The sequence below is a fragment of the Leuciscus leuciscus genome (assembly GCF_965113295.1).
Source record: "Leuciscus leuciscus genome assembly, chromosome: 11".
Taxonomy (NCBI): Eukaryota; Metazoa; Chordata; class Actinopteri; order Cypriniformes; family Leuciscidae; genus Leuciscus; species Leuciscus leuciscus.
Window position 1 is genome coordinate 16,123,757 of NC_138735.1, and position 13,944 is coordinate 16,137,700.

Sequence of the window (13,944 nt, forward strand, 5' to 3'; positions counted from 1 at the left end):
ACAGACTATGTGAGACACTGTGGCAATGTGCGTACATAAAATCTGACCTTCCAATAAATTGTTTGAAAAATTATTTTGATTGCATGTAGGACATAAGAAATTGGCTTGAAATGCAACCCGACTATATTGCTTGCAGCTGGATGAAAATATTTGAGATATGATTTATAGTCCAAACAAATTTGTGCGCATAAGTTTAATTATTCTTGTAAAACAATTCTGAGTGTTTTAATGAATTCTAAATGCACTTGAATCATACACAAATCAAACCATTCTGTCAACAGAAACATATTTGCACACACGCTCCCACGCATAAAGAAACACACTCCCACACCCATAAACCCACGACTACATCTCCACACACACACTTTTAACACACATCAGTTTTGACAAAGAATTTTTCTTTTTTTTACATTGTACTACAAAATCAAATCCTGGACATTAATAGCAATAAAATATCTTACAATATTTAGAATTATTCCCAGAATTCTTTGCACTTTTAGAAACATGTCCATTATGTCTAAATTATTTTGCTATATTACCGTACAGTAATGTTTCAAGCAAAGCAGTTGTTTTGTGCCTGTCTGAAATCATGCGTCCTTTATATCAGTGAAATTCACACAAAGTCTTTCACTAAAGCTTAAACCTGCAGTTAAAAGGTCACCTCCGAGCTGAAAAAGAGGTGTAACAGTAGGCGTAAAAGAGAAATCACAAAACGCCCTGTCCATTAATTAAATGTCAATGATTCTTTTAGCTTAAACACATTTGTATCATCTTTTTGTGCCGGTAGGGGGAGCAATGTGGAATCAAACAAACAACACTTGAAGATCCGGTCTGACACTATATCAATGTGATTTTACAAAATTCTCTGCACAAAATTAGTTGTCTTTTGTGATTTATTTCCCCCGTTTCTCTTTATTCCTCCATCATCGCATTCCCGCAGTGACGGCACCATCTACCTCTGATGTCATCAAAATCCTTTTGTTTTCATCTCCACCACATCCACGTTCATCCTCTCTCTGTCTTTGTCCAGAGGGTGGTTCTGCGCGTGTTCCCACAAACGTATGGCGCCATCCCACTGAGCGAACATGAAAGAGAAAAGAGCGCCAATGAGTACAGTGTTGATGCACTTACATTTTTTTTGTATTTAGGGCTGCAACTAATGGTTATTTTGTGGATTAATCTAATGATTATTTTTGCGATTAATCTATTGATGATTTCTGATAGTCAATTAATCCTAAAATATCACTGTATCAATGATGATCACTTCCTCACATCCCATAACACCAGGAGGATTATTTATTAAATAAATTAGTCTTAAAGCGTCACTTCATTTGCAGATATTTTAAACAACCAACAACAACTTTAAACGCTTTTTAACTGAGTGCAGAGAGTACGTCTGAGCCACATGCCTCATGGTAGCTCCGGTGAATCTTCGGATCATTTCTTGGTCTCCTTGAGTAATTTACCCCTCATGAATATACAGTTCAGTGTGTCTCTTGCATTATATGAACTTGACGTGGCACACAACTATTTGCATTCCAAGCAAATCGACGTATTTTTGCAATTGTCCACATGTCGTAACAGCCCTAATAGTATTAAACAGGGGTTTTACTTACAGAGCTGCTAACCATGTTGTTTTGATACGGGTGCCAGCTGACGTCCCTCACACATGCGTCATGATTGGACAATTTGCACTCAACGGATCCCGTCAACACATTGTAGACTACAAAAAAGATGAAAGGAAGTTAAATTAAGCAGATTCGAATAATACGACTATTTCACACTTTATGCATTTTTTTTTATCAACTTACTGACGATTTTGCCTGTTGAACAGCCTGTGTAAATAAACTTCTGTCCAGTGCTGAATTCAGGGGAAAAGCGGCACCGAATGAGCGTGTGCAAAACCCCGTGACCCCTGTAGGTCATTACAGAGGTGTCACCGCTCAGCTTATGCCTCTTTAGTGCTGCAGGGCAACAAAATAAAAGAGTGAAAACAGGAGCTTTGTGTTTATGTGTACAATTAAGGTTGAAAATAAACCAGTTTGTCTAGCAGGTCTATTAAAGTTCCTCAAGCATGCTAACACACCTCTCTGAGGAACCTGCTGCCAGCGGTAGTCCCAGTTCTGTTGTGTGACAGCGAGTCGTGAGGCCGCAAGTCCTTCTTTGGGTGAAAACTTCCTCACATCCCACAGCTTAATGCTCTGATCTTTGGAGTTGCTGATCAAGTATCGAGCGTCGCCCTTCAGGACAACATATAAACGCTGCTTAAAAAGTGCTTGAAGGGAAGCAACTAATGTATTGCAATTATATTTAGAGGGCAATAGGGGATGTTCTGCAACTGTACAACAGGATTTGAAGCTTTTTGATAACAGTTCTGCTTTTTAACTGTTTAATTACCTTCATCTTGTTTGCTGTGACATATACTATATGGCCAAAAGTATCTGGACACCCACTGTTTTGTTTAAGCACCTGAGTTTAACTGAAATAGTCAAAGCCATTAATTAGAAGTGTGTGTCCGCATATTTTTGGCATGTAGTTTAAATAAATGCTTAATATTAGGTAGCTAAACAAAAGGCTTCTCTGATATCTTGAGTGTATGTTTATGGAGGACCAGGACCACTTTATAATACGATACAGAAATCAATCAATCAGTACATTCATTCATTCAAAAAAAGAAAATGTAAATAATCACTTTTCTAAGTGACACATATTCTTATATTCTTAATAATTACATTAGTAATAATATTCATGTTTTAAAATTTAGTTAAAATGTATTAATAAATTAGTTGTTTTTTAAATACTATTTAAAGGTTGTTTAAATTAGTTTAATTATTATTCATTTTAAACATGAATGTCAATTTGAAAAGTTGAAAACTTATTTTTACATTAAACTAGAACTGTAGAGCACATTGCACTGTGGTGATTTACAAAAATTAGCTATAATTTACACCAGTAAAAGAATAGTGCAGTGTGTTGATGTAATAACTGTATTGTAAATCACAGCGTCTTGACAATGACAGTATGGATTGCTATAATACTTTGCTGTGTATGAAGGTGATTCCATCTCTGTGTCCAGCCAGTTGACCCACAGGCTGTGGTCTGTCTTCTCTGAGTGTACGTCTGTCCCACACTTTACAAAGAGCATCATCACTGCCTGAGAACAGCAGCTGCGATGAACTGTCTGCAAATGCTACAGCATTCACATCATCTTCATGAGCGTCAATCTGAAAGACGAAGAGATAAAAAAAAAATAAAGAAATACACAAGTCATTCTACAGAGGGCAATGTCTGGATAATGTTCTCACTAAATCTGTCATGCTTATCAATGATCACATTCAGTTTAGAGCGAAAGACCTTTGCTTTGATGCACTGAGACCGGGAAGCTGTAAAGATTATGCAAGGAATAAGATCACAGGATGGCTGAGATTTATAACAGATTGACAGTAGAGCTAACTTATTTTGATAAAGAAATAATGATCCATTAGAAGGTAAAAATCTTGCACATTAATCCAAGGAAATAAAGCTGTAATTCAGATGCCAATGGAAGAGAAAAAGTGACAAGTGCAGCAGGTGAAAGGTGACAAAACCTTTTTGATTTTTAATTTACTGATGATAGGGTTCTTGTCACTTTTTAATATTCTAAATACAAATTTTATCTGTGGTGCAGGTTTTTTTCCTTCTACGACTTCACAACTTGTGAACCATACCTTTAGAGTTCTCTTGTTTTGTTCGCGATCAAACACATACAGGCAGCCATCGTTTGCACTGTTTGATAGAGATAAAGGTATTTCAGGAAGAGTAGAAGAGTATTTTAGACATACACTTTATTTTTTCCAGGTAAGGTAGGTAGTTATTATGCCTTTTTATTAATAGATAGATAGATAGATAGATAGATAGATAGATAGATAGAATCTATATTGTTAAAAGCGCTATATAAATGAGGGTGACTTGAAGTCTCTACATGCATGAAAAAAGTATCCAAATATAAATAATAACGTTGAGTTATTAAAGGACTGACCCGCCTAAAATCTCTTTTCCATCTGTGGACGCTGTCAGTGAGAAAACACAGAACCTCCTTTCATCAGGACTGAAAAAAGAAAAGACTCCTGTCAGCATCAGCAACATTGAACATGAACAACTACAGTCATTTCTATGGCAGTTAAATATACCTGATAGGCTACAGTGGGGAGAACAAGTATTTGATACACTGCCGATTTTGCAGGTTTTTTCTACTTACAAAGCATGTAGAGATCTGTAATTTTTATCATATTAGTTACACTTCAACTTTGAGAGACGGAATCTAAAACAAAAATCCAGAAAATCACATTGTATGATTTTTAAATAATTAATTTGCATTTTATTGCATGACATAAGTATTTGGCCAAGACCAGAGAGCTGTGTAAGGACATCAGGGATAAAATTGTAGACCTGCACAAGGCTGGGATGGGCTACAGGACAATAGGCAAGCAGCTCGGTGAGAAGGCAACAACTGTTGGCGCAATTATTAGAAAATGGAAGAAGTTCAAGGGCCCGAATCTCCCTCGGTCTGGGGCACCATGCAAGATCTCACCTCGTGGGGCATCAATGATCATGAGGAAGGTGAGGAATCATCCCAGAACTACACGGCAGGACCTGGTCAATGACCTGAAGAGAGCTGGGACCACAGTCTCAAAGAAAACCATTAGTAACACACTATGCCGTCATGGATTAAAATCCTGCAGCGCACGCAAGGTCCCCCTGCTCAAGCCAGCGCATGTCCAGGCCCGTCTGAAGTTTGCCAATGACCATCTGGATGATCCAGAGGAGGAATGGGAGAAGGTCATGTGGTCTGATGAGACAAAAATATAGCTTTTTGGTCTAAACTCCACTCGCCGTGTTTGGAGGAAGAAAAAGGATGAGTACAACCCCAAGAACACCATCCAAACCGTGAAGCATAGAGGTGGAAACATCATTCTTTGGGGATGCTTTTCTGCAAAGGGGACAGGACGACTGCACCGTATGGAGGGGAGGATGGATGGGGCCATGTATCGTGAGATTTTGGCCAACAACCTCCTTCCCTCAGTAAGAGCATTGAAGATGGGTCGTGGCTGGGTCTTCCAGCATGACAACGGCCCGAAACACACACTCCAGGTCTGGAGTGGCCTAGCCGGTCTCCAGACCTGAACCCAATAGAAAATCTTTGGAAGGAGCTGAAAGTCTGTATTGCCCAGTGACAGCCCCGAAACCTGAAGGATCTGGAGAAGGTCTGTATGGAGGAGTGGGACAAAATCCCTGCTGCAGTGTGTGCAAACCTGGTCAAGAACTACAGGAAACGTATGATCTCTGTAAATGCAAACAAAGGTTTCTGTACCAAATATTAAGTTTTGCTGTTCTGATGTATCAAATACTTATGTCATGCAATAAAATGCAAATTAATTACTTAAAAATTATACAATGTGATTTTCTGGATTTTTGTTTTAGATTCCGTCACTCACAGTTGAAGAGTATCTATGATAAAAATTACAGACTTCTACATGCTTTGTAAGTGGGAAAACCTGCAAAATCGGCAGTGTATCAAATACTTGTTCTCCCCACTGCATAGTGAAACAAATACAAACAAATATAAATCTTTGAACATAAGAACGTATTTCCATTCACACAGCTCTACCTTACTTGGGGATGAACAGAGCAAGACCAAACCTCTAAAAGCATAATATTACAATTATGACAGCATTATCACAGCATAGTCACTAAATGTCATGCAATGGAGAGAAGACGTCAAAATGGTTATGTGAATTTAATGGGAGAGGCAAAAAGACACGCTGGAAAAGTCATCTATTGACATTATTAGCATATCTGAGTGGTGTTATGACACTTTAATTACAATTTAAATATAGGAGGGTTGCTGTTCTTACATATCGAGAATCAACAAATACCAGTTCTTAGTGCTATATTTTTATTATCCTGAAGTGTGTTATTTCTACAACACTTCCTTCAGATTTCACTTTGCCAGCGTGTTCAGTTTTGGTTAGCTCACATCACAGTCATGTGATGGCTTTTGTGATGAACGGTTATGGAAATCTGTTCTACTGTCTGTCACTCACATGAAGAGGAAGCGTACCGGTGATTACCTGAATTTTAATGCTATAATGTACTATGAGGAAACACTAACTTGAGGTCCAGAGCGGTGTGTGTTTCATTGTCTCCATCTACACTGCACACATGAACTAAAGAAAGAGAGAGCACAGACGCATGTGCATTAGAACAGTCAATGACAGCAGTGGCAACAAAACAGCTTAAGTGACCTGTCCCTGTCTTACTGTAGTCAGACCAACTGGAGTAAAGCACACAACGTGCATCAGGTGTAAAACACACATCCAGAATGCTCCAGCCCACGTCTCTGGCCTTCACTGTCTTCTTTAGAGCAAAACGACCCCTACTAGTATCATATAACCTGATATTCTGGTCTATAAAAACAGAGACAGAAAAAAGAGGTTATAAGACATGCTCTATCATTCAAAAGTTTGGAGTCAGTAAGACTTATTAAATGTTTTTGAAAGAGGTCTCTTAGCCTGGGCCATCGTTTCAAAGTAGAAAACTGACCTAAAGAGACCGAACAACAACAACAAAATATCGGAGTCCGCAACATCAAAAGACATTGAAAAGGGGTTAATATGAGATAGCTGCAATTTTAGTTTAAAAGAATACAAAGACATTTTATCAGTCGTTAGTTCTGGAGAAAAATAGCACAGACACTGGACAAAGATTAAACTTTCTAGAGTGCATGTGTCGATCGCCTGCGTTCACAGCAATATTGTGAAATATTATTACTATTTAAAATAACTGTTTTCAATTTTTATATATTGTAAAATGTCATTTATTCCTGAAAAGCTCAATTTCAGCATCATCACAATTTTTTCTTATTATTATTATAAGTTGAAAATAGTTGTGTTGCTTAATATTTTGGAGGATTGTTCAGGATTATTTGATAAGTATAAAGTTTATATGAAATATAAATCTTTTGTAACATTATAAATGTCTTTATTGTCATCAATTAATAACAATTTATTTTAATATCAATTTAATGCATCCTTTTTGAATACTGACCCCAAACTTTTGAATGGTAGTGTAAATAAACTCAAATTAAAGACAGAAACATTTACACTACAGGACTTTAGTAGAGCTTTGTTATGCACTTGAACATGTCTGAGATGTGCATTTGGAAAATACTAAGCATAGAAAATAAACACTAACAACAAAGTCTTGAATTGCAGTTTCACCTTGGCATGCAGACAGGAACATGTTTCCCTCATCACTGTAGACTCCACAAAAAACTTTCTGCTGATACGTGTCCTTGTATACCACATGATTTGGCAAGAAACTATGAAGAAATAAATATGGATTACTACATGTTATGCAAAGACTGATAAGTTTTAGAAGCAGAAAGAATTTGAAATATAAAACCATCTGTGCCAGTGTATCTCTGAGTATCTATGCCCGATTGCATAAAGCACCTTAAGTGTAATTACCCCTTAAGATCGCCCTTAGGTGTCCCATACACTTAAGGGTGTTGCACTTAATAATCAACAATATTATTGACTCCGCTGACACTATTGAATATTATTTAAAATATGCACTATTATTGTTGAAGCATAGCGTTTATATTACACTTACTGTGAGCGGATACGGCTGCACTCTCCATGAGAAAAACTTGACCCACGACAACGTCCCTGTTCCCGCTTTAGAAAGAAATACACAGTTAGATTATAGGAAATTGTACACTTCTGAACTCAACAATGCATATTTTTTGATAATTTGTGAAAATATTTTTTTTTTTTGAATTCGTTATCAGAAAAATCACAAATCTGTAATAAGAAATAAAATAGCTAATAACTATAATAACTCAGACTCATTGTATTGTTGGTAGAAATATCCTGTAAATGAAAGATACAAGTATAAACATCTATCTTAGTATCTTACCTCTGCCAGCATATGTGTGAAACTGTATCTGCCCTTTAAGCCTGAGGAAGCAGTGGCAAGCATGATCTGAGTGTGGATCTCACTGCGGTCCACTTCCTGTGTGTCTGGTTGGGCATCCACTGAGAGAGAATTATAAGGCATAGTAAATTAGCAGAGAAGTGTGTATTCAATGGTATTCATGGCACCATTTCTCACTTTTATAGACTGAAAATTAGGCCAAAGAGGCTGTTGATTATTTTTAAATCTTTTTTTTTCTTATTCTTGATTATTTTAGATTCTTTATATTAATGGTTGAATATATCCTTGCAAACAATCCTCACTTTTCTAAATAACAACGAAGGCTGGAATGGAGTCTGTGCACACCGAGATTGACTGCTCAACATTTAAATAGTCTGGTTCGGTGCTTGTTGTTATATTGCTGTAAGTTCCTACAGAGTGCTATCAGAGTTCCTCTGAAACCCTCCACCTCCCCTAGCTCCACCTGCCTAGATCTGCCTAGCCATATTCAATAACATGCTTAAACTATTCCAAGAGTTGTCATGATTAAAACATATATATAATTAACTTTAGTAAACATAACATTTATTATATTTATTTATTATATTACAAACAAAGTCCCAGAAGCATTAAATACCTTTAGCGTAAGCATGGGTTATATTAATATCGCTTTGTCCTGCTGTGGGACATTTCCTAAAGATTTCATTTTGTGCTTAATTTCCTCACAGTTTCCATACACTGAGCTAGTAGCAACTAAGGGCTAAATGCGGAGGAAAATGTGCATAGAGTGAATTATCCTCACCTGGAGGGTCATATCGATGTCCTAACCGCCCATCCCAGGCCCCATCGCTGTCCTCATCAGAGTCTGAATATGACTGCACAAGCTGCAGGCCTGTCGCTCCACTTCCATGGACCAGGCGCACCTGGCCCCTATATTAGAGAAAAAAAGGAACACTTTGAAATATCAATTTGAATAAAAAAAGAGGAACTGGTAGTGTTGCAAAACATGTACAAAACGCAGCCGAGGCAAAGGTATCTCCAAATAAATGTCATGTGGGTTATGTATATATTTACCTCCGCAGTAGGTACGCCAGAACTTGAGCTAAGTCAACGTCCTCTTCTGATTCTGACTGTCTCTCTGCCTGTGTGCGACCAGTCTGGTTAGAATTCTGGTTGGGTTCGGGTTCTGACTGGTCTGGGTTGTTACCAGATCCCCGACCGGACATCCCAGAACTGGACTGAGAGCCCATAGACTGCTTGTCTGGAAAAATTATTTATTCAGCCATAAGCAATATAGAAAGTCAAATGCATGACATTATAAAAAAAGCAAGATACAAGGCTAGAATTTCCTTAAAGACATTGAACACCAGTAATACAGTGAATAATATGACATACGCTCAAACAATAAAACATTTTCAGCATCATTACTCTTCAGTGTCACATGATTCTTCAGAAATCATTTTAATATGCTGATTTGCTGCTTAAGAAACATTTCTTATTATTATCAATGTTGAAAATGGTTGTGTTGCTTAATATTTTTGTGGAAACTGTGATACATTTTTCAGGACTCTTTGATTAATAGAAAGTTCAACAAAACAGCATTTGTTTTGAAGCAAAAAAATCGTTCGCAACATTAAAAATGTCTTTACTGTCACTTTTGATCAATTTAATGCATCCTTGCTGAATAAACGTATTAATATCTTACTTCTTACTGGACGATAGTGTACTTAAATGAGTGCAAAAAAGATAGAAAGATGTACACTACAGGACTTTAGAAAGTCTGAGATGTGGATTTGAAAAATACAAAGCATAGCAAATTATAAAAAATAATAATTAAAAAAACAAGATAAAGAAGCAAGACATATTATAAATAATGCTAGGATTTCCTTAAAGATATTGAACATCATATTTTAGTAATACTGCAAATAAGAGGACATACACCCTATATCACGACAAAATGAACACTGATGTAACGTTAACTTAGTGCATTTATTGTGGGTTGTGTCAGTATTTTTGTCTTGAGAAATTTTAACACTAAATAGGCGATTTAAATTAGGTAAACAAATGCTGACATGCAGCTGACAAAAGTCCGTGATATAACTGACAGCCGACTATGCTAAAATGACAGACTAGAATTGAAAACAGCAATTGACATGGGGCGAACACTTCATATAGTGGTTGCATATTTACAAACTAAGAGTTTAAAAAAGCAAAATACGTAAAAGCATCCTTATTACACTAAATATCCATCCAAAACAACCTTTTGTTTATAAGTTAGCGCTCACGCTAGCATACTGTGAGCGACCTACAAAAGAGAGACACCTACCAATTTATTTGATAACAGCGCTTTGACAGCTCTTTTACTCCTTTGTTTTCTTCCTGCAAAACCTCGGTAAATAACCACAAAATAGTGTTGTCAAAAATGAAGCATGTAAACGTGGGAATTCAGTATCCTGAGCGCTTCTATTTCCCTGAGTTGTTTTCAAGATTCTCCTGGTTCGTAACGCGCCATGTTGTTTACGGTCTCGAGACTCCTCTGGTCACATGACACACTCAGAGCAAACACAAAAATCATAGAAACAGTACATTGACACAAGTGAATGTTGGTCATTGACAGTGAAGCTGTGTATTTTTTAAATATTTATTTTCCAGCAACAAACCTTTAGCACTATACTACAAATAGGAAGAAATAGCATTTTTTTTTTTTTTTGCTCTGTCATAATAAGTTCCCAAAAAATCCAAATGTGCTATTCAGTGTCCTACTCAAAAATGTCAACTGAGAAACTAGCTACACTACACTTAGCTATAATTGACAAAAAATTGCTAACTTTCTTAAACTACCATATTTGTAGCTTTAATATATAGCCCTACGAAACATATATAGCCTTCTGTATGTTCTATAAAAAAATAATTAAAACAGATAAATTGTCAATTATTCAGGAAAAACAACATAGAACATAAATAAGTTTTAGCTTTAAACAGCCTAATTACCAAATAAGATCGAGATGCATCGAAGCAGAATAGTTTTCCGACTACTATAAGCAGTCCAGAAACATGGATCGGCATCTTTATTTTTTGCCCTAGCATGGATAATGGGGACAGAAAAAATAAAAAAATAAAAATAAAATTTGTGTGGAACATTTACGCCTATTTACTTATTGTCCAAAATATTCACTGAAATCCATACGGAAAAAACAACACCAACAATACTGTGAGCACAGTCATGAAAATGCGGTTTTAAATTATAACTAATAATGCTAAGTATAGAAGGAAAAATCATATCTAAATTTCTTAATTATATAGATTTTATATTAGGGCTATTTTTTTTAAATGTATGTTAGTTGTTAATTCTGTTTCTAGTATAGGTACAATTTGCACCCTCTGCTGGCCTTTTTACATAATTTTTTTTTTAGATGTAGTATGTTTCATTGACCTATAGTGTAATATATCTGTTTTTATTTGGAATGTATTATTTTTATGTAAAGGTTTAGGAATATTCAATACCGGTTTGTGTTTTTGACCTTTGTTCCTCAAGGTACCTTACCTACCTACTCATACTAACTAACTAACTAAATCTGCAGTGTGTGTTTGGACTTTTCTGAGCTTACCTTTGTTAGAACTACTTGTATCAATATATTAACATTACATCATTATTTCAAGTTATTTTAGTTCATTTCTAATGTTTCTTAAGTTTATGCTAAATTAAATCTCATTTTTGAATTTCACACACCAAGGTTTAATTACACATAGGGGGACTTTTATTTATGAGGCACATTTTTGAACCGGAAGTGTTCAGTTGTTCTCAGCGCCTGTGTTTCTCAACTTGTTTTACTGTTTTACATTCGTGGTAAGTGTGACAGTTGTACATTTATTACTCACAATATAGAATTATATTAATTGATCCACTCAGAGAAAAAACGATATGATATTGCGATTTATCGTTTTCAAAATTATTTGTTTAAAAAACCCTGCTATTTACTGTTTCGACCGTGACAATGTTCTCTTATGAGACTGTTTATGAAGAATAAGCACACATATGAAATGACCAAGTACAGCAAAAGAGAATAATTACATAAACTAGCCAATATTTTGGGATGACTTAAGAGGGTTTTTGGTTACTGTTCACGCGTTAATAAGTAAAAAACAATAAGGTTTAATTTGTTAACATTAGTTAATGTATTAACTATTACGAATACGAACTAACCATGCGCAATACATTTGTTATCTGTTAATCTTTGTTAACGTTAGTTAATAAAAAATAGTGCTGTTGCTTATCGTTTGTTTATGTTACTTCACTGTGCATTAATTAATGTTTAACTTTTGATTTGAAATAATGTATTAGTACATGTTGAAATTAACGAGGATTAATAAATGCTGAAGAAGTGCAGTTCATTATTAGTTCATGTTAAGTAATGTAGTTAATTAATATGAACTAATGAAATCTGATTGTAAAGTGTTACCAAAAAAACGAATAAGGATTCGGCCTCGTCATCATACAATATCTCATAATTTTGTTTGAAATTCACTACTTTCTATTTCTCTCTCCTTCTCATATGCTGACTAATAATAATTTATCCCTTAACCTATATAGGTTATATATATATGCAATAATCCTAATGTTTTGTTCTGTTGTTTGCAGGAATTACACAGTGCCTGTGAAACAATGGGTTTGTATTGGACTTTAATTTATTTGCAAATAGGAAACTGTAATATCTCGATCAGCTTGTGTGCTGTTTGCAGATGCTTTTAATGGTTGGATCCTCATCATCGAATGAATAATCCATTCATTCTTTTAAAATGATCTGTTCTGGTAAATTTGCTCATATGCTTGAGTCGGTCTAGCTTCCATTTCCCCCTAAAGTGTTCAAATAACATTTTCCAGCAGATATTGAAGATAGGACTTATGGTGGTTGTGAGGGCCCAGATGCCATGTATGTAAAGCTGATCTCTTCAGACGGGCAAGAGTTTATTGTGAAGCGAGAGCACGCGTTAACCTCTGGCACAATCAAGGCTATGCTGAGCGGACCTGGTGAGTATGGTTCAAAATCCTGCTGTGATGAAATAGCATTTGTTTATTGTGGAATTCTTCCATCACTCCATTTTTTTTTTGTGTGTGATATTTGATTAGGAGGAGGAAGTTCTAACATTTTGCATGTTTACTTCAAGGTCAGTTTGCTGAAAATGAAACCAATGAGGTGAACTTCCGGGAGATCCCGTCTCATGTTCTCTCCAAAGTTTGCATGTATTTTACCTATAAAGTGCGTTACACCAACAGCTCAACAGAAATCCCAGAATTCCCCATTGCTCCTGAGATTGCCTTGGAACTGCTCATGGCTGCGAACTTCCTGGACTGTTAGATAGGAATAGGAGTATGCGTTATGCTGTGACCGACATTCATGCCGTTTGGTTTCCATATATGTTCCAATGATTTTTGAGTGTGTATTTATAAATGTTTCGCTTTATTGATCAATTTAGTTTTTTGTTGTTGTTATGTTGTACTTTGAAATGACTAGATAGTTTGTTTTGTATGCAGAGTTTTTAAATGTCTTACATTCATTTTGTATTTGCAAGTCGTTTGGAGTTGTCCTAGTCTCGCACAAGGAATAAATGTGGATGAACCAAATGTATCACTGTCACACCTCTTTTTGTTTTGGCTGTGTCTTTCTGTTTTACAGCAGAAAAATTACAAAATGGCGTGCATAAGTGAACACGGTGTAAAGGAAATATCTTTTTATATTAATATATACTTCAAATTATGGCATGATTGTAACATTAAAAGGATGTTGATAAAAAAGAATATCACCCAAAAATAAAAGAAAATGTTGAAAGTCACACTAAACCCAGGTTACTGACTTTCTTCATTCACAGCATAATTAATTAGTTGACTTAATATGTATTAATAGATAATAATAATAATATTAATTAATATTTAATAAACAATAAAAAATTTACTTCACCAGAAATAACAAAATCTATATCTTAAAATGT

The 13,944-nt window shown here is 35.6% G+C and overlaps 2 protein-coding genes across 3 annotated transcripts; one reads left to right on the forward strand and one right to left on the reverse strand.

Annotated features, from left to right (window-relative positions):
- Window positions 1–178: 178 nt before the first annotated feature.
- Window positions 179–10,494, reverse strand: dcaf11 (ddb1 and cul4 associated factor 11). Its single transcript, XM_082183526.1, has 15 exons — window positions 10,283–10,494; window positions 9,031–9,217; window positions 8,759–8,886; window positions 7,960–8,078; window positions 7,654–7,718; window positions 7,260–7,360; window positions 6,300–6,446; window positions 6,152–6,206; window positions 4,019–4,087; window positions 3,708–3,765; window positions 3,039–3,224; window positions 2,087–2,240; window positions 1,812–1,964; window positions 1,617–1,723; window positions 179–1,075 (listed from the first exon to the last, which is right to left on the reverse strand). The coding sequence occupies exons 2-15, from the start codon at window positions 9,204–9,206 to the stop codon at window positions 968–970; spliced, it is 1,626 nt and encodes a 541-aa protein (XP_082039652.1). The 5' UTR covers window positions 9,207–9,217; window positions 10,283–10,494; the 3' UTR covers window positions 179–967.
- Window positions 10,495–11,722: 1,228 nt separating this feature from the next.
- On the forward strand, window positions 11,723–13,579 carry eloca (elongin C paralog a). 2 transcript variants are annotated; one of them, XM_082183631.1, is made up of 4 exons: window positions 11,723–11,803; window positions 12,596–12,623; window positions 12,842–12,985; window positions 13,123–13,579. In XM_082183631.1, the coding sequence occupies exons 2-4, from the start codon at window positions 12,620–12,622 to the stop codon at window positions 13,311–13,313; spliced, it is 339 nt and encodes a 112-aa protein (XP_082039757.1). In that variant the 5' UTR covers window positions 11,723–11,803; window positions 12,596–12,619; the 3' UTR covers window positions 13,314–13,579. The 2 variants fall into 2 exon arrangements, with proteins under 2 accessions (XP_082039757.1, XP_082039756.1); XM_082183630.1 differs by having other exon boundaries at window positions 11,725–11,803; window positions 12,839–12,985.
- The last annotated feature ends 365 nt before the right edge of the window (window positions 13,580–13,944 follow it).